Source organism: Tenrec ecaudatus, chromosome 1, assembly GCF_050624435.1.
Source record: "Tenrec ecaudatus isolate mTenEca1 chromosome 1, mTenEca1.hap1, whole genome shotgun sequence".
Lineage (NCBI taxonomy): Eukaryota > Metazoa > Chordata > Mammalia > Afrosoricida > Tenrecidae > Tenrec > Tenrec ecaudatus.
In genome coordinates, this window is record NC_134530.1 from 198,075,329 (window position 1) to 198,096,313 (window position 20,985).

Below are 20,985 nucleotides of genomic sequence, written 5' to 3' on the forward strand. Positions count from 1 at the left end.
CCACCTGCAAGGTCAGAGATCAGACCTGTGAGCCATTCTGAGGGAGAACGAGGGGGCCGTCTGCTCCTGTACAGACTGCACCTCTCAGAAACCGTGTCTGAGATTCCTGAGTCAGAATGACTTGATGGCAGATTTTTGGTTTTAGAAACACAGTTTTGTGGAGGAGTGATTGACATGCGATAGAGTGCACATGTGTGAGACTTGCAGAAGTTCATGGACTAATCCCATTAGCTCTTAATTCCATTTTCTACTAACTTCTTGAAGTTACTCCTCTCCTGCCCGGATTTAAAGGCTACATTTAACACTTTAAACCTGGGTGGGGAGGGAGGGGAGAAGTGAAAAGCCGATCTCAAGGGCTCAAGTAGAAAGAAAATGTTTTGAGAATGATGATGGCAACAAATGCACAAATGTGCTTGACACAATGGATGGATGTGTGGATTGTGATAAGAGTTGTACGAGCCCCCAATAAAATGATAAAGTAATAAAAAGTAAATACATAAAATGTTAAGCCTGTAAAAACCATACCATAATTGAGATACTGAACCTGTCAATCTTGCCCAAGCATTCCCTGTTACCTCTCCCTTTGCCCTGGTCCCCTCGCCACCCGCTTCTGTCCCAGGCAACCGTGGGTCTGCTTTCTTTCTGTCCAGCCGGATTTGTTTTCGTCTTTTCTGAACTTGGACAATAGGTGTTTGGTGGGGTGGGGACAGGGTGCTGCCTTCTCCGACTCGGCATCGTTCAACGGGTCTGTGTGTGTCGGATGACACCCACTGTGTGCTCTCTGACGCAGCCCTCAGACAGTTGTGCACTGCCGCTCTCTGGTGTTCACCTCTACCTCTCTTGTCTTTTGTGCGCTTCCGTTTCCCAGGAAGGAACGTCCAAGTTTGCGAACCTAGACAGCAGTGTGAAGGAAAACCAGAAGCGGACGCAGAGGAGGCTCCAGCTCCAGAAAGACATGGTAGGTGCAGCCGCCGTCCCCCGAGCAGGCGCAGAGAGAGCAGCCCGGCCTCCGGGCGAGCCTGGCAGCCACACCTCTCATCCGCAGGGGCATCTCTCCCGTGTTCTTTACTCGCTTTGCCCTCCGCAGCCCTGGGCGGGCAGCAGAGCGGAGGTCATTGTTCCTGTTTGACTAAATAGGAAATAAACGCCGAGCGTTGCTAATCGTGTTTTCTGGGCACTTTTCCCCTGGAGGCGAGGGCGGCACTGCCGTGGGCAGACTCTCTCTCTGGTGTTCTTTCCCTCTGCCCACCCCCGCACTCCGGAGCTGCAGTCCCGGCCCAGGCCTGCAGGACTTCGGTTTGCCGGTGGATCAGACAAAGGCTTTGCACAGTCAGCCTGTGGGCACACAGAGGCCCGGGACCTGGATGCCAAGGCATCGGTCTTTGTCCGCAGATTGCTCTCCTTGCGTGGCTCCGAGCCCTCTGCTTCCCAGCTCTTCTTTCAAAGCGCCAGGCGCGTTCAACGCTTTCTCACGTTGCAGCCCCCCCAGGAGCACTGGCAGCCCGGAGCCAGCCTCCTCCCGGGCCATGAAAAGACAGGAAAGATCGATCTCTTTTCAACTGGCCTGGTCGTTAGCCAGCTTCCTGGGGCAAGTACAGCCGGAATGCTCCTGAGAAGCGAGGGCAGGGAGACCTGGCCTCACGTGCTCCTGCGGCCATGTGATCGGAAGGCCGACACTGCGGCTGAAGCAGAGGAGGGCCCTCAGTGAGGCGGACTGCAGGACCAGGCCGTGTCTGGCTGGCGGCGACAGCCAGCCCAGGGCATCTGACAGCCGCGCTGAGCACAGGGTGATGGGCAGGGGTGGGGGCCCCTCTGGCAGAAGGAGGAACTTCGAGGCCCTCGGTCTGGCTGGAAGCTCCTCGTCCCTGCCTGCAGACCCGCGAGGTTTTTCCTTTGCCCCTTTGGCAAGCCGGGCATCCTCCCGAAAGCTTGCTTTGAATGACAGCGCTCCGCTGCGACATGCTGCCTGTGAGGCAGTCACGCTGCTTTCAGACAACCTGGGCCGTTCAAAGACAGGTTAAAAATAGCAGTTACCACCGAAACAGAGGGGCATTTTAGTCCAGGATGAGGCCTCGTCCACGGAACCGGGAAGGACAGACTGCCGCTGACAGGGTGCTCCCGACGGACAAACCCCCCCTCCGTGTGAAGCTCAGGCAGCTTTCTGGCTGAGGAAACGGCAGCGTCCATGCAGGCGGCCTGGCTCTGCCCTGCCGGGCCTCAGCTGCCTTGACGGTGCCCACTGCCACTTCCTTTCCCTTCCGGTCGTGGCCTGACGGAGACTAGCTAGGAGTGGAAAGGAAATTTGGTGAAATGACTATCGTGCGTATTCATGTGTAGGTTGAAATGTCTCCACTTTCATTTCTAAGGGACTTCTTTTTCATTTTTAATGAACATTTTTATTTTGGAATCCTTTAGAATGACAGAAACGTGGCAGAGAGTCCACGCAGTTTCTGTTCACTCGCTCCTCCCCCGTGTTCCCTGTGGCTCACATCTTACGTAACCCAGCTGCCAAAGCCAGGAAGCCGGCGCTGCTCTAATACTATTAACTCACACCCAGGCTTTATTTGCAGTTCACCCGTTTCCCATTAATACCCTCTTTCTGTTCCAGGATCCCACTCAACGTACCACCCTGCCCTCAGTTGCCATGTCTCCCAGTTCCCCTTGGTAGTTTTTAAAGGCTGCCTTGTTGGTTTATCAAATACTGCTGAGGGTCTGAAGGAGCCCTGCCCAGGTATCCCATAGACGCTGCCCCCACCCCTACCCCCACCTCCACCCCTGCCCCAGATCTGTGTTTCTCTGTTGTTACTCTAGTTTGTAGACTTGGGTTATAGGCTTCAGGGAGCGGATTTCAAAGGTGAAGTGCTCCTGCTTCCCATGGTGACAGGGCATGTGTGAGACCGTCTTGCCCATCTGGTGTCAACCCGGTGGTCTCACGGGTAGGTCATCCTTCCTCAGCTGGTCCAGGGAGAGTTTGCTGCCCTTGCCACTCTGATGGCACTGCTTCCGTCCTCTGTCCTTTGGAAATGAATCCCTAAGTCTTGCCCTAAGGCCCCTTTCAATAGTGGCCCCTCAGACTCGTGTGCTGGACACTTTTCTTCTCTCCGGTAGCAGCTCCCTCTTGCGCAGATGCCCAGGTCATTTGAGACCACCAGGCATGTCCACGCTCTTGGAGAGAGAACAGGTGCCCCTCCCCACCCAGAGCTGAAGCAAAATATAAACGCAATCGTGAACACCCCTGACAAATACTTGTACGAGGGCTCGACTGTGAGGCTTTGGAAGTGTCCCAACATTGAAAGTTAGACCATTGTGTTGGAGTTTAAAGTCGTGTTAATGTATATATGTAAATGTATATGAATGCATATATAAACACACATGATTTGCTACATCTAATTGTTGTGTATTTCTTTGTGTTAAGAGTTTTAAAATCTTCACTCAAGGAGGTTGGCGCTAATGGTTTTAAATTAGGTCTTGAATGGCCCTTCACGGTTCTCCGAATTTTGTCAAGGTCATTCAGGTTACTGCCACCCCCTACAAACAGGCAGCACATTAGCTCTCATAGGGGGTTTCCAGAAATCCTCAGACCTTTCAATACCCGTAAAGACCGGTTTACCCTGCTTGCTCCCTAGGGCGTGATGCAGGGAACGGTGCCCTACCTGGGCACCTTCCTGACTGACCTGACCATGCTGGACACTGCTCTTCAGGACTTCATCGAGGTGAGCTTTGTGCCCCCCTCCTTCTTCCTTAACATCGGTGAGAAAAAGTGCGTCATTTGCATCTGCTCCGTGCCTGCTGTACACACAGTTTTGTGTTAGGTGCGGTGAGGAAGGCGAACCAAACTCAAACACCAGTGGAAGGGCAGAGATTAAAGCAGGCAGTGATAGGCAGGAAACTCAAATGGCAGGAAATAAATTCAGCGAGTAAACACCGGGTCAGCACGGTACACGAAGGCTCTCACCAAGACCAGTTGACGCCATCCTGCGCCAGAGAGCTCAAGCACAGCCACGCCGTGAGGGGCCAAGCCCAGCAAGGTTTCTGTTCTGCTGGAAGTAGGCTGCCTGGACTCAGAACCAGCACAGCACCACCTAACAACACAGATAGTTAAATGCATGCTAACGAGATTCCAAGGAGACTGTGAGCCCCCTTCCGTAGGAGGCTGCGTGATGAAAAGGCCTGGTGGGGGAGAGGGTTGAGGAAGACCTTGCTGTTGAAGAGGACCTTGGTGGCAGAGCTGAGAGAGTGCTGTCCTCGCAGCAGTCCACCTGGTGATGAGGGCCTCTGCCACATTGATGGGTTGTCTTTGCTCCACGTATCCTTGCGCCCCATATTGCTACTTGTTCTGGGCTGTTTCTCTCATCTCCCTTTCTTCCTTTGGCTGCTTTTTAGGGAATGGGAAACATGTGACACCCCATCAAGTAACTACTTGTTAGTAGCACTTATAAAATATCAGAGAAGAAATTTGAAATTCAAACTTTAGGTTTAAGGATTGTTTGTCAATTACGGTTCATCGACCCCACCCCTGAGCCGGCTTTTACTCTGGAAAGTGTAGCTGCTATTGAATATATACCGACCTTCAGTTTTATCACGGGCGTTCTCATTCATTCTGGACCTTCCGTGTACATTTCCTGTGTTTGATGCCTGCTCACATCCTCTGCCTCAGTTTATCTCAGGAAACACCCCACAGGGTTGGGGAATTTTTTGGAGGTGACTACTAATTTAGAAACGAAATTCAGCTTGCTGAGAATAGGAACTGGAGGGGGAGGAACCGAAACTTAACTTTTCCCGATGCCGTGTAGAAGTGACTTCCCTTTTGATAAACCATTGACAATTTCGTTTCCAGTATGATGCATCGACTATCTGTTTTTCTTGCTTTGAGTCAAGGGGAAAAAGCGTCGTGGAATATTTGTTCGGGCTTTCTCTTTTGCTGGTTTGCAGATGGATTTGGATTCCGATCTGTAACTTTGTTATCATTACTATTTTAGTTGGTTTCGGATATTTCGAGGAAAGCTGTCTTCCTAGTCTGCCCGATTGTAATGAAAAAACGCCCCCCCCCCCAGAGTAGCCACCATGATGGGCTCATTAATAATTGAATATGAAGCCCAGAGAGGGGGTGAATAGAGACGATAATTAATGTAATGGGAGATTGTTGGGGCACGGGGTGGGAGGTGGAGAGGAATTGGGGATTAAATGGTGAGTCCTGGAGAGGGGTGGAGGCACTGGCATGGATTGTGGTGATGTTTATACAATTGTGTTTAAATACGATTGAGCTAAGGAAGTGAATGGTACGTGAATTTTATCTCAGTACAACTATTGGAAAGAAATAGTCATTGTGACTTGATCATTCCCCGGACCTATCTGAATGTGACCCAGCAAAACATAGGGCTATGTTTCAAAGTAGCTTTGGTGGTCACTTGTTCTCCCCTCTCTCTTTAGGGTGGGCTGATAAACTTTGAGAAGAGGAGAAGGGTAAGTAGAGGCTTTGGCTGTGGTTTTCCATTTACTTTATCTGGGCATGAAAACGGAACATGAATGAAGTGGGGACCGGAGGGTATTTTTGTTGTGTTTTTGTTTTTGAAGAGAAAGAAAGATGAGCATTTATTAACTACTTATCAGACATCATTGTGCATGTTCCTACACATCCCTCCCCCTGCCCCCCAAGAATATTTGAAGGTAGATTTTATCATCCTCAAGTCAAAGGTAAGGACCTTACATCAATGCTCAGGGAGATGCAATACTTTGACCAAGTTACCTGGCCACAGGAGCCCCCATCCAGTTCTGCCGCATTCCCAAGCCCACACGAGCCCCGGTGGAGGAGGGTGGGTTGGGCTGCTGACCACAAGGTCCGTGACTCACAAGCACCAGCCCACTCTGTGGGAGGAAAGGAGGTTTTCTCCCATTCCCACCCACCGTGTCGTCCTGCAGACCCTCAGGGGCAGTTCTACTTTGTCCTACTCAGACTCCATGACACTGAGTTTGGTTTCTGAGGTTTGCCAAAGCCCCCTCTTCTACCTTTACGGCTCCTCCTCTCCTTCACAGTTATTTTCAACAAGAACAGGCATACAGTTAAAGAGAACAGGCTTTCATGAATAGCCAGTGAGATGAAGAGTCAGCAATAATGACGACTTCCTATGGGTCTGCTTGAGAAAGGAATGGAAATGGTCTTCATTTTAAACTAAAAAAAAAAAAAAGTCCAACCAATCAACTGAAAACCTCACTCATGAATGATTTCCAACTGTGCCCAAAGCCGTCATCTTTACAGGAGCTGACTGCTGCGTCTTTCTCACTCAGAGTCGCCCGTGGGGCTCAACTGTGACTTTTGGTTGGCAGAGTGCTTAACTCTACTGTGCCACTGAGGCTCCTTTTCTTTACTGTGTCATGAAGGTATTTCCCCCCTTTCTTATCAATGTAGGTAGGGGTATTCAACATCAATTTGAATTTCTCTGTGGAAAGAACATTTTGGAACCCTGCTGGAAAAAATAAATAAAACAGAGCTTTAGAGATTTGGCATGGTTCTGTGTTAAAATGGTATGTGTCAATAGATACTGAAAAGATTCAAAGAGAAATGAGTGAGCAAAATAATCATTTCACTCCCAGATTCTCTCCTTGTTCTTTAGTCATTCGTGTTTTTCACTCAACAAATATTGATTGCACCCCAACCTCGGTTGCTATAGCCAATCTGTTTGGAGACTGCAGAAGGGAAAAAGCAGAGTTCCTTGTCCTCATGAAATTCACAGTCCAGAGGGAGGTAGATCAGTAAATGCACGATTATAATATATCCTGATGAGGCTACTCCTGAGGTCAAAGAAAGTTCCAAGAGGAAATCACGCAGAGGTTAAAACCTGACAGTTCCTGCAAGAGTTAACAGGGCATAGCTCATTTGCTGAACTGAATAAATGTAACTCTTTGGGCGTTGCTAGAGTTTACTTTTTCCTTTGTTCACATCATGATAAATGTTCTCTGAGAGCCATGGTCATTGGATGAGAAGTTGAGATCCAAGGAATCTTCCCTGGAGTGTCTTCTATCAATCCTACAACGATAAGAAACTCAGCAGTCACCACTATGGCTGACCCCCTTTGCCCTTTAACCCCACAACAGCTCTGGGGGGTCATTTCTCTCCTTTTAAGACTAGGGTCTTTAACTTTCGGGAAGTTTGAGTGTAAAACCTTAAAGCCCAAACCCAGACTAACATAAAATAAACTTTATTGAAACATCTAAAGGAGTATAAACAACTCTGGACACACGTATATATTTGCTGCTCTTGTGAGCTTTAAAAGACTTAGTTACGCGATTCACGGGAGTAGTCAAAGCCCAAGAATCTAGGAAATTTAAACATTCAAGTTTATGAGGCCCTCGATTGCTTAGATACTCAGCCACACCAAAACGCCACTTGGTAAAGCCTGAGGGACCGGGGGGAGGGGGGGGAGAGAAAACTCCGGGACTCCATTACTTGAAACATTTTTTGCTCATCTTTTAGGAAATAGAAGTTTTCCTATCTTTTAGGAGAGACTCAATCCCAATTAAATAACATTTCTGTCCCGAGAATGGGAAAAGGAAAGGGAAGGCCTGGTGATGAGTTGGCATTGCTGGGCAGCCTCTCTTGTTCACGTAAACGGACTGCTCAGCCTCATGCACCTGCATTATTTCTAACGACGCAGAGCTTCGGAGCCATCCTGGACAGGCTGCTCCACTGTTTATCCTGCTGTGGCGTGTTTGCGCCCCAAGCTCTGTCTCAGTTTGGCCTCCTTTCCACTCTTGTTTCTCGGTGCTCTGTCTTGCCTGCTCTAGGAGTTTGAGGTGATTGCTCAGATAAAGCTGCTCCAGTCGGCCTGCAACAGCTATTGTATGATGCCAGACCACAAGTTCATGCAGTGGTTCCGGAGGCAGCAGCTCCTGACCGAGGAGGAGAGGTAGGCGGACACACTGCCCAGCAAGGGGGGACAGAGCCCTTGGCCAGACGGGGACCGCATGCAATTCCTTGTTTGGTCCTCGATTCAACAGCTACCGTGAAAGCTGGAACCTATGTAAGCCAGCGACCTGCCAGAGAAAGAAGATGAGCAACAGAAAGCACCCAGCAAGGGGCTTCAGAAAGTGTGTGGGAAATCTCCATGATTTTTTAAATTCCATTTCTCACCCACATCCGGAAGTCCCCTTGTGCGCAGTGAGCAGCACCTGGGTTCCGCGCCCTCCATTTTCCAGGGCAGCCGGGCACAGGAAGAGCTCGGTCGATGGCACCCAGTTCTGCTTTCAGATTCGGGCCCTGCCATTCTCTATCTCGGTGGCCTCCATGAAGCCACCCTTTCTATCCAGACGTCAGGGTGCTCATCTGTACATGGCTGTCAGTGAGAAGGAAATGAAACGATATTGCCCAAACATTGTTAAAGCGTGGGTCTCCTCGTCAGTGCCATCCCCACGGTGTTTGTCGCACGGGCTGATTGCTCCGGGTTTTCCGGGAGCTTCCAGTCTGCAGGGAGAGCCACGAGGAGGAGCGGGTGTGTCAGCAGAGCCTGGGGCTAGGAGCAGTTCATTTGAGCAAGGCTGGAGGGGTGCAGGCTGGGAGGCACTCGTGAATAGCAAAAAGGAGTTTACATTTGGCCGGCACCGTGAAGGAGGCATCAGATTTGGCCAGGAGGAGACAGCAGAAGAACCTTCCAGGCAGAGGGAGAACATAAGGCAAGGCTGCAGCGGCCTAGAGATACCCTGGCATTTGGGGAACAGTGAAAGCGTTGGTCTGGTTGGGACATGGGCCCAGTTTGAAAATCTTGGGTGACGATCGTGGCAAGCTATATTAGTTCCAATGCCCTCGTTGTAGGCTCAGCTGGGGTTCAGCCTGTATCCTATAGTCCACTCCTTGCCAAATTTGGTCATACGGGCCACATCTTGCCCACTGCCCATTTTCACATTTTTAAATGGCTTTGGGGGAAAATCAAAAGGAGGCTCGATGACAAGGGACAATGATTAAAATGCCACTTTCACTGCCCGTAAATAAAGCTTTATTGGGACACGATTCATTGGTCTACGTCTTGTCTGTGACTGCCTCCACACTTTAATGGAAGTGTGGGGTAGCTACAACAGAGACCATCTGGCCGGCAGAGCCTGAAGTATTGACTGTCTGCGTCTTCACAGGAAGAAGTTAGCAATCCCTGCCGCCTGCCAGTGGAGTTCCTTTACGGTGTATCACCCAGGAAAGTGAACTTGGCGGCAAAATCAGTGTGTACCCGAGGAAAATAAGCTTAGGGAAGCACTATAACCAGTAAGGGACAGATTTTGGATTCAAGGCCAGGCCGCCTGATTCTACAGCGTGGCTGCAATGTTGGTTGTCTAGCATTGGTCAGCCCACCCGGCTTCTCTAAGTCAGGTTTCCTCATTTGAAAACATGATCTCCAAGGCCCTCTTTGGGTCTCAGAGGAGCCCTGGTGGCATAGTGGTCCCTGGGGCTAACCCTCTAGGTCAGAAATTCCATCAGCAAAGCCACCAGCTGCTCCATGGGAGAAAGATGAGGCTTTCTGCCCCCACAGAGTGACAGTCTCAGTAATCTACAGGGGTAGTGCTATATGATTCCCTGTCCTGTAGGATTGCCTTGAATCAGAATCCACTCGATGGCAGTAAGTTGGTTTGTTGGGTTTCATTTAGGGCAGAGGGGTTCAGGTCGAGTACGTTCCTACATAATCTCTGTCTCTATACTAAGGGTACAGCGACAACCACCCAGGGCCTGCCTCTATTCGTTTCCTGATCTGATGGCCAGTTTCTATGAGTTAACTTTCTGGTGCATGTTCCCCACTTTCTGTTTATGAAAATGCTGGCAGCCTAAGATAGTATTTGAATAACCACCCCATCAGTAAATGCTTCTACTTGAGCAAAGACCTGGATGCATCTTTAGGCTTAAGCACAGACACCTCCCAATTTCCTAAGCTAATATTCACCTAGCCAGTAACAATACACAGCCGGGAGTCACAGCTAGAGCCCTGAGCGCTTCAAAAAGACATTTGACTCCATATAAATCCCCCTTAAGTCTGGGCCTGGCTGATTGATGTCAGTGTGGAGAGACTATAACTTAGATATTGTAGCAATTGAAACATAACATTTATGTATCTTTACCAGGAATGTAATTGTTGATTGCTGTTCCCAGAAGGCTAGGCAGTTTACAGAGGGTGCTCTGTGTTCAGTTCGCTGAGCTGAAAGTAAAGGTGTGCATGGGGAGGAAGGGAAGCGGCAGAGAAGAAACGGCCCTTCTTCTGACCTCCGAGTGAGAGGCGAAGGAGAAGGAAACCAATTGGAGCCACATTTAGATGGCGCGCGGGTGTGCAGGCCCTTGTTTGGGAGGCATGCCAAACTGCACAGCCATCAAGGTTCCAGGGTCAGGGTCAGGAGAGGTCACCTATACCTTTGACACCTGCGATGGAATTCAGAGGGTCTCTTTGTGCTGCATAGGAGCTTTCCTCAAAAGCACGGGGAGATCGTGTGCATTTGACTGGGCTCCTCGGGTCTCCAGCTCTGGTCTTAGGAATACCTTTCTCCCTCCCAGCTACGCCCTGTCCTGTGAGATCGAAGCAGCTGCCGACACCAGCACCACCTCTCCCAAGCCTCGGAAGAGCATGGTGAAGAGGCTCAGCCTGTGAGTGTCCCCGGGGCCCCGGGAAGGTGCAGTCGGAGTGGGGGAGGCATAGTGCCAGGGCCCAGTGGCAGAGCAATGAGTCCACTTGCTAAGTAAGTTCTTGTCTGGCATGAGTTTAAGGCATAAGCCAAACCAACTGATCCTTCTCCTCCACTGCCCACTCAGTCTAAGTCATCATCCTCTCCCGGGCCATGCCAACAAGACCCTTTCTGCCTTCTGCCCTGCACTCTTGCCTCCAGTTATCCACTCTGCAGCGGATGGTCAGGGTGGCCTTTCATATGTACCCCACGTTACGGCGATGCCTCTGTACAAGCCGCCAGTGTCTCTCTTTTATTTATTTTCTAGATCTTTTGCATTACGTCTCCCATCACCATCCATACATTCATCTGTGTGTCGAGCACATCTGTACATATGCTGTCATCATCATTTTCAAAGCATTTTCTTTCTACTTAAGCCCGTGATATTAGCTCCCTATTCTCCCCTCCCCCACCCACCCTCCCTCACGAACTCTTGATAAGTTGTAGATTATTGTTTTCATATCTTACATCGTCCTGTCCACCTTTATGCACTTTTCCATTGTTCGACCCGCTGGCAGGGGTTATATGTTGATCCTTGTGATCGAGTCCCCCTTTCTCCCCCAACCTTCCCCTTATCCTCCTGGTAGCTCTATTCTCATTGTTGGCCCCAAGGGGCTTATCTATCCTGGATTCCCAGTGTTGGGCTCTTGTGTGTGTGTTCTCGTCTAATCCGTAGAATTGAGGTCATGATAGTGGTGGGAAAGGAAACATTAAGGGACTAGAGGAAAGTTGTGTGTTTCATGGTGCTATACTGCACCCTGACTGGCTCATCTCTTCCTTGTGACCCTTCTGTGAGGGGATGTCCATTTGTCTACAGATGGGCTTTGGGTCTTTACTCCATGCCCTCCCCCACCCCATTCACATTGGGTATGCTTTTGCTCTGGGTCTTAGATGCTTGATACCTGATCCCACTGATATCTCACAATCACACAGGCTGGTATGCATCTTCCATGTGGGCTTTGTTGCTTCTCAGCTAGATGGCCATTTGTTTATCTTCAAGCCTCTAAGACCCCAGATGCTCTATCTTTTGATAGCCAGGCACCATCGGCTTTCTTCACCACATTTGCTTATGCACCCATTTTGTCTTCAGTGATTGTGTTGGGAAGGTGAGCATCACAGGGTGCCGGATTATTAGAACAAAGTGTTCTTGTGTTGAGGAAGCACTTGAGTCGAGGCCCAATGTCCATCTGCAACATCAATTCTTAACATATAGATATAAGTACATAGATCTATTCCCCTCTTGTTATATATAGATATACTTAACATATGTACATGCCTGTATTTAGACTTCTATAAATGTCTTTTGTCTCCTGGTTCTTTCCTCTATTTCCTTTTACTTTTCTATTGTCCCACCATCATGTTCAGCCTTCATTTGGGTTTAGTAATTCCTTGCTGTTACATTGCTGATTATCGTATATACTAGAGTATAAGCCGAATTTTTAGCACATTTTTAATGCAGTTTTGTGGAAAATTTAGGTGCCTCGACTGGTATTCAGGTTGGCTTATACTCGAGTATATATAGTAAGCCCCACTAGGCATCCTGTGCCCTTCTCTCCATTGATTTTAGTTCACTTGTAGTTCCCTTGTCCCTGGGTTGGTTTGCCCCCAACTTCCCTCCCTTTCTCCCACCTCCCTTTCTCATGTATCCCCCCCCCGGAACCATCAGTCCCCTTCTTTTAGTCTCCAAATAGTTTATCCTGCCTATCTTATCTAGAGAGACATGCAGAGACATTAATAAGCACAAAAACCAGGAAAAGCCAAACAAAACAGCAAAGGAAGTCAAAACCAACAAAACAATAAAAACAACGACAAAAAGAAAGTCACTGACAAAAATGGAAAAGCCTGTAAATAGTTAAAGACCTGTTTGTTGTCAATCGAGTGTTTTTCAATCCAGTCTGATGGGGTCCCACACTCTGTTTTCAAAGTCTATTTTTGGTACTCCCTGGGGATTTCATCACTTTGCGCCCCTTGCTGCTCTGTTGCAGGCCCTTAGTGTTTCCCCCCAGTGCAATGGGGTCAGATGGGACACAATTCCCGCACTGTGTCTCCAGTGTTGTCCCTGTAGTGCTATAGTTCAGTGAAGGACATTGTGCCTCGTGGTAGGCCCGGCCCTATGGTCCTCTCTGTGCCTTGTCTTCTCTGAGCAGGAATATCGTCCTCGGACTTGGTGGACCAGGATGTGTTCCCCTCTCGCTCCATCCCTCTTTGTTTCTCCTGTGTGCTCTAATCAGATGTGCCCCACTCCCCAAGCTGCAGCTTCGGTGCTCTCCTCTGAAGTCCATTCTTCTGGGGAGGGGGTGGTGTCCACATAGTTGGGATTGGGGCTGTCCCCGCAGCAGTGTCTCTATTTTAAAGTAAGTCTCAAACACTTTGTCCACATGTACTGGACCACCCTTGATCTGCCCTCTACCTTCCCGGCCAACTTCCTCCCCCTTGTACATCAAGATCCTGCCACCCAGCTTTCTGACCATCCGAAGAGGCCAGCTGGCTTGGTTCCACCTCAGGACCTTTGCACCTGCTGTTCTCAAGGGCTGGGATGTTCTTTCCCCTTGGCTAGCTTCTCTTGGCTCCTAACAGATCACCCTGTACTGCTCTCTCTGCCCCAGGAACCATCAGTCACAGTGCGTGTCTCTTCCAGTGTAGTGAAAGTCACCCGAGAGGAGGCACCATGCACAACTTGCTCATCGCTGGGACCCAGGGCCTCTGTTGCTAACCTGTGATGCCCATCTCTGAGTAAATTCCAAAGTCCTTACAGAGGCGCACGAGGCTCCTCGGGGTCCCCAGCACTGACCTGCATGTGTCTATCTGGCCTCCTCCATCCTCTCTAAGGCCCATCTTCTTTGCCTGCTCACGCTCTCCTTGCACAGCGGCCCCAGAGCCCCCTGAACACTGGAGAGGACTTCAAGTCTGTGAACAAATCCCGTTGTCTTCTGATGCCATTTTCCCCACAGACTTTTTGAAGCCCCCTCCTATGTTCTGAGTACTTTCATTTGTGGCCTCATCTCCTCAGCCATGGGCTCAGCCCCTCACTTCCTACAGTTCTTGGCTAAAATGTCACTGTGTTAGTCTGGGTAAACTAGGGAAACAAGTCCAAAGAAACTCATATGTATAAGAGAGAGTTTTATATAAAGGGTAAGTGTCCATTAAGAAAGCCTCCCAAACCCGTGCTGCCCAAGCCCACAAGTCCAACATTAGCCCATATGTCTGACACCAATCCACAAAGTCCTCCTCCATCTCACAAAACACCCACAATGATGACGACTGCAGGAGGAAAGCCGAATCAGCGAGCATGTGAGCATCTCAGCACTGGCAGGGGTCTCCACGAGGGTGCTCCAGCACCCAGCGCTGCTGCATCAGGGTAGCTCCTTGTGGCTTCCCCTCAGGGATGTCTTGCAGGAAGTGAGCCTTGTCAGCTGAAGCAGGGAATTGGCTAAGGCAGCTGCACCCTGGTCTGACCATCAGAAATCAAGAGACCAGAGAATTAGAAAGGCGAGGCTCACCAAACCATTTATCTCTTCCCTTTAACTAATCCCACATGCGTTTATCAGCCAGGTTGGCACAATAAACTTTAACTATCTCAGTTACCTTCTCAGGGAGTTTTCTCACCTGCCATTGGCTCAACTCCTCTTTTGTGTTTCTAAAGAGCATTTACCTTCTGACAGCCTGTCTACTGTGCATGTCTGTTTGTTAGCCAGAGTACAAACTCCATGAAGGCAGAGATCTGCACCTGCTTTGGGTTCATGGCTGTATGCCCAGAACCCGGAACAGGCCAGATGCAGCGTAGATGATTAATAAATAGAAGTTGAATGAGTCCGCTGAGCTGTTCCAAGAGCAGCCCATGTACTTCTCACTGGGTTCTCAACATAACCTAAGAGATCGCTCCTGCTCTTCTACTTAATTTATAGCCAAGGGAGTGAGGCCCACACAGGGTAATGCCCCGGGGAGGGGGGGCGGGTCTAGATGCAAATGTGGCCCTTGAGCCAAGTATCTACTGGCTCTAGAAAGAAACGCGTCCATCAGAAGGCAAGGAGCAAAGCCGCAGTGAGGACAGCAGAGGGGGAAGGCAGAACAGGTGGAGGGTCCATGAGAGATGCGAGAGAAGCTCCTGGTCTAAGGCAGGGGTCAGCAGCCTTTTGGGACGGAAGAGCCGATCCTGGCCCCACAACAATTTAAAAATGATCCGAGAGCCATAAGTATATGTTTACAAACACATGAAATCACCATTACCGAATATCCTCTGCATTTTTCCCTTTTACTTCCGAGCCACGGGTAGGTACTGAAAGGGCCGCACAGGGCTCTCAGACCACTGTTGGCCAGCCCCTGGTCTGATGTGACCCCACACCTCGATGGGAGCTATTTGCGCAGAACGCTAAGAGAACCTAATCCCTGCCGCCAAGTGAACTTCTGAGATGTCAGGCTCGTAGAGACCGTGGATGAATGAATCTGGTAGCGGCTTAAGGAGGTTGGCACAAGGAAACCAGGATTAGGATGTGACTGATAGGCTCTGTCAGCTTCTCTTTGGAAGGCGTATCCCTGTGTGTGACCGTTTGGGTGACAGACCTCCCCGTGGCCCTGGCATTGGCTGGGGCACAGTGGGACAGGACCTTCTGTTTTGTCGTGTGTGGGATGAGCATAATGTCACCTCAGGGAGCTGTCTCGAGTACTAAGTGGCCTTGTAAATATTTGAAAACAGTGTCTCCCGCTCAGCGAGGGCCTGATATGCAGCCACTGTTTTTCATGAAGCAAGTCATTTTTAGTTCCTGTGTTTTGAAGCCTTCTTTTTGGCTCAGAATTCTGCAGTTCTGTTTTCCAGCTCACTATTTGCCGAGACTTGGGTGAGTCACCCCGGGCCACCGGCAGGGATGGAATGTGTCCCTGGAGAGCCCCGGGCCCCAGTGTAGGAAAGGGCCTGTGAGTGCGGCTGCCGTCCACCCCAGAATCTGAGGCTGCCGCTCTCGGGGCCTGTCTGGGACACGGGATCTTGTAGACAGCGTCCTGAGTGTAATCCCGACGTCTTGCTCAATCCTCATGCCCTTCAGATCCCTGCCTGCCTTGGCCGTCAGAGCTCTGGGTTCCTGAGCCTGTAGACTCACTTCTCCGGGGTATGTGCTAGGCTGTTGTGCTACCTTCTCATCGCGGCAAACGGAGAAGCCAGAGCTCCCCTTTGAGATCCCCGGAGCACCTGACCAAGCCCTGTTGTCAGAGGGTAACACCCACAAAGGGCACCGGCCTCCCGAGGGAGGAGGCCAGTAGGGTGGGACATCCTGGTGGTCTTCCTGCTCCCGGAGGCATCGAGTGTTGGGAACTTACGGAGTTGGATGCCCTTGAGGGCCATGGATTTCTTTGGGGTTGGAAGAAGTCAGAGGCCCTGGGTGGTGGAGTAGGGGACTTGAGTGCAGGCAGACCTTCGTGCTGGGTGACCCAGTGCTAAGTGCCGCTACCCTTTCCCTCTTATTCCTATCCCAAGGCGTGCTCCTCTAGAACCGCGTCTACACCGGCCCTTTCCAAGCCAACCCTCCGTCTGCATTGCAGGGCTGTGGAAGGAGGGGCGGGGGGAGGAGGTAGCGAGGAGGTGGCGAGGCACATGTTAGAGTCCATAACGCCAAAAACATCAATACAAGTCAAGCTGGTCCTCATCGTTTCTACCATGACTGTCCTTCGCATAGTGCGCGTGCTTGTTTGGACTGAGCCCCCTCTTCTGGCTTCTCTGCATGATGGTCTTTCTTGCAGTGTGCTCCTTCCTCTCTGTGGGATCGCGAGCCTGGCCACCCCCCTGCGTTCCCGTCTTGGAGCATCTTTCTTGGAGTTGTGTTAGAATTCTGCTCCGTTGGTTTGTGGTGTGGTGTTAGGATAGTACCCCAGATTGCTAGAATGCGGTAGCCTGCGCTCAGCGCCCGGCGTGGTTACAGCGGAGGTGCCTTCTATCTGTTGACATTTTATTCCTTGGCTTGCACGTGCACTGCGCCCCTGCCCCCCTCTGCTTCCAAGAGCGTGTTTTGCCTTTGACATACTCGTCTGCAGCCGAAGTGGGAGGTTGATCTCCATGCTCCTGCTCAGGATGCCGTTCCTGGGTTTGAACGCTCATGTAGATCCTCAGTCTGGAGTCCCCTGGTGGTTTCAGACTGTCAACCTTGGGCTAAAGGTGAAGCCCTTGCGACTCCTGGCCTCTTATATAAGGGGCTTCCCTTCCAGTTCCCCACCTGATATAAACAGAAGCCACTGGTCCCTGTAGGAACCCTAGGGGCATAGTGGCTATGAGTTGGGCTGCTAATCGCAAGGTTGGCAGTTTGAAGCCACTAGGAGAAAGATGAGGCTTTCTACTCCAGTCAAGAGGGACCGTCTCGGAAACCCACAGGAGCAGGTCTACCCTGTCCTACAGGGTTGCCCTGAGTTGACACTGATGCGGCGGCGGCAGGGAGTTTGGTTATTTGTCTGGGTGCCTGTATCCGTACGAAAGCCCATGGCCCTCCTCCTCGAGGACGGCCCCGCCCCAACGGGAGCAGCTGCAGCATTAGCCGAGTGCTTCTCCTTTTCCGTTCCCTTTCTGTGTCTGGCTTGTAGGGATTTTCCTTACTACCCAGCACATTCAACATTCAAAGTAGTTCTTAATATTGTTTATCTAGTTCTTGGAAGCTAAGTCTTCCTTCCTATTCTCTAATTGAAAGCCTTCTTCAGCCCTGAGAAGTTATTCCAGGCAGGACACGGTAGGGGGTCGGGGGTGATGGTCAGGACACGGGGGGGGGGTGATGGTCAGGACACGGGGGGGGGGTGATGGTCTTTAGATCCCGCCAGAGTGGTCCACAGGCTGTTAAAAACTGGAGAACCACTGACCTAGAAAAACCTCAGAGCACCACAACCCCCCATCAGCCAAGCAACCTGGTGTTTCTCTGAGGTTGGAAATGGCCCACTGGGACATGATGTCTACCGAGATGTTCTAGAAACGCCATAATAAATGCTCTCCTAAAACAATGACAAGACACACAAGATGGAGAAAGACCTCAAGGACTTAATCCACACGAACTGTGTTTATTCATGGGTCACACAAAGAGTTGTTTTCCTGTGGGTTCCAGATTAGTACCGGCCCGAATGCCTGGCGTTGTGTCCCTGCAGACTGTTCCTGGGTGCAGACGTCATCACCAGTAGCACGCCCTCCAAAGAGCAGCCCAAGTCCACGGCCAGTGGGAGCTCCGGTGAGAGCATGGACTCGGTCAGCGTGTCCTCGTGCGAGTCCAACCACTCGGAGGCGGAGGGGGGCTCCATCACGCCCATGGACACGCCTGACGAGCCCCCCAAAAAGGTACGCATTGAACCTCCTTCCAGAATCCCCGAGGCAGTCACCGACACAGTAGGCACCACTCCAGGAAGGTCTGTTTCCAGAGTCACGGCTCCATAGCACCCGCAAGGTGTGGAAAGCAGCCCCACCCAGGAAGCTGTCAGCTGGAAGGCAGCGAGCAGTTGGCTCGGTCGAGCTGACAGCTGGAATGTGATGGTCTCCTTCACATCCCCGAGGAGGAAAGACTGTGTCCTCCCTGTGAGCCGGGTTGGAGGTAGGAGAGGCGGGAGGGTCCTAGAGCAAAAAGCCCGAGGCAGAGGTGCCGGAGCTCCCTGGTAAGGGGCCACAGTAATGTTATGTAACAAGCCTGCTCCCAAATTCCATGGCCTGGACTCTGGGAAGGCTGAGCCACTAGTCATGACAATTCCGTCTGCCAGATGCCTGAGAGCGGGGAGGAGACAAGTGACAGGAAGGGATGGAGGAACTACTGTAGTGAGATTTCATGGAGAACCGAAAAGAAGGCAAAAGTCTGAATCTTCTAGAGGCATCTGCTTCAAGAGACTTAACCAAACCCCCAAACCAAACCCAACCCACTGCCATCCAGCCAATTCTGACTCCTCATAGCCACACAGTAGAGGGTTTCTGAGCTGGCAAATCTTTACAGTAGCTGACAGCTGGGTTTGAACCACTGACCTTGTGGTTAGGAGCCCAGCAGTTAACCCGCCGCACCACCACCATTTGGGGGAGTGTCTTGGCTAGTAGGCAGGCTGCAGTCACCAATGCATGCCCTAGCCTGTTTGTGTCGGTGGGGTGGCGATGGGATTGTAGCCTCCTCTCTGCAAAGGGACCCAGGATTGTTTCTCACCAGGGCACCACAGCGCTGTAAGCATCACCATGGGCCTGGGACCCTTCAAGGGACTGTCACAAAATAGCCAACCTAGAGAGGGCCTCAGGCTCAGGACTCATCATCATGCAAGGCCACAGCGACTGCCCTGTGGGGCTTTTCACTTTTCTGCTCTACCGTCTGGGATGGGGGGCAGGGTGGGGATGGGGAACCCTGCCCCCTGAGCTGATAATGAAGGCAGAGGAAGCCCCTCCAAAGCCCCGCCTCAGCCGGGGACGTGATCCGCCTCCACGGCCTGGCCTGTGGCATGGATTCCACAGGTCCTTGTTCACCGAGGCCCGGGCGCTGATGATAGATGTTGCCCAAAAGAGACCACTGAGGCACAGCCCATACCCCTGTGAGGGTTCCCTGCCTGTGAGGAGGACAGGGTCACAGTCCCACTCTGGCGAGATCCTGTCGCAGAGCCCTGCATCGTGTGGTCTGCGCTCCCACATACCCAGCCTCTGCCGGGACCTGCATTACACTAGCATTCCGATTTCCCGCTTAAGTCTCATTCATATATATATATATATATATATATATATATATATATATATATATATATATATATATATATATATATATATATATATATATATAGCTTAGGATTAATTTTTCTCAGAGTCACAGATTTTTATAAGTTTAAAAGTGAGTTATTACCTTGGTTGCAAGTAGTCCCAGGACTGCAGAGTACCTAGACACGAACTACAAAGGCCCCGTGTTCCAACCCCAACCCCCTGCTCACTCGACCCCAAGGGCCTCCCTTCGTCCCCTGAGATCCCTGACGTACCTCCCTCCCCAGCTGCCTCCCTGGCTCCGCCTTCCTTTTCCACAGCCTAATCCAGTGGTTCTCAACCTTCCTCATGCCGAGACCCTGTAACACAGTTCCTCGTGTGGCGGTGACCCCCAACTATAAAATATTTTCATTGCTTCTTCATAACTGTCATTTTGCTACTGTTATGAATCCGATGACCTCCACAGGGGTCACGACCCACAGGTTGAGAACCACTGGATCTGTTTGCCCAATTGTGACCTGCTAAGTCAATTCACGCAGGAATCACACACGCACATATACACATGTGAGTGTGCGCCTTGCACAAAGCCACCAAAGCAGTGCTGGGGTTAAAACGTGCGTCAGACCTGCCACTTCAGCTAGCTGGCTCTTTAATTAAGCAGAGCACGCAGAGGAATTCAATGATCCACTAGGCTATAGGAAAAGAAGTCCACAGAAATTACTACTTCACGATTTCCCTTTACTAGAGCACCTGGAAGCTGAGCTTGGTTTCCAAGGCAAGTCTGACAAGTGTAAAAGAAATGCATGTTATTTATATTTAAATAAATCACTTTGAGATTTTTTTGGTAGGGTAAATGTGGTGTGATTTAACCTAACCCCTTAAATAAATAATTCATCATTGTCTACAGTATGAATTAGTATTTTAAATGATTCCATTTCTTGTGTGTGTGTGTGTGTGTGTGTGTGAACGCCTACTAATGAGTTTTTGTTGTAGTGGGTATGCATTGGGCTGCAGTCCTCATGGTCAGCAGTTCTAAACCACCAGCAACTCCTGGGGAGAAAGACTGGACTTTCTACTTCTGTAAACAGCGACAGTCTCAGAAACGCACAGGGGTCTCCATGAGTGAGACCATGAGGGGTGAGGGAGGGGTCTGAGCCACACTCTTTGGTCCCTGGTAATGCAAGTGTGACACGCACATGGTTAATCAGAACAGCAAGGTAGCCACGACCCCTTGGCCTTAACTGCCCTTCATATGCAAACTGCCATTGTGTGCTTCTCACTGGCAGAAGTGTGCCAAGGGGCCCACTGTTCAGAAGCTGTCACTTTATTTCTCTGAACCTCGCTCTTCGTGTCTTTAGAACGTTCTGCTTTGGGCCCCCAAGATGGTGGAGGCTCAAATGGGAGAAGTAGACGCAAGCCCAGCAGACACCTCTCCGCTCAAGGATGGTCCCTGGGCTTCTCGGCCGCGCTCCCCTCAGCGGTGTATTGACTGGCTGACGGTGTGAACGTGGAGCCCCACTGATGTCCTCTGGGTCTCAGCTCCTCCATGCTGAAGCAGGGGGACAGCTGGGTGGTCAGTGCTGAGCTATAGAATCTATAGTGCTTGTTTTAGGAACTTCCAAAAACAT

The 20,985-nt window shown here is 50.6% G+C and overlaps 1 protein-coding gene across 4 annotated transcripts in view; it reads left to right on the plus strand.

Annotated features, from left to right (window-relative positions):
- RGL1 (ral guanine nucleotide dissociation stimulator like 1) overlaps window positions 1-20,985 on the plus strand; it is a 337,768-nt gene that overhangs the window by 303,372 nt on the left and 13,411 nt on the right. For all 4 annotated transcript variants that reach the window (XM_075528264.1, XM_075528271.1, XM_075528258.1 and 1 more), the window contains 6 exons: window positions 869-958; window positions 3,627-3,713; window positions 5,431-5,463; window positions 7,783-7,904; window positions 10,520-10,609; window positions 17,797-17,983. In XM_075528264.1, coding sequence (XP_075384379.1) covers window positions 869-958; window positions 3,627-3,713; window positions 5,431-5,463; window positions 7,783-7,904; window positions 10,520-10,609; window positions 17,797-17,983 — 609 coding nt within the window. The remainder of the gene's footprint in view (window positions 1-868; window positions 959-3,626; window positions 3,714-5,430; window positions 5,464-7,782; window positions 7,905-10,519; window positions 10,610-17,796; window positions 17,984-20,985) is intronic.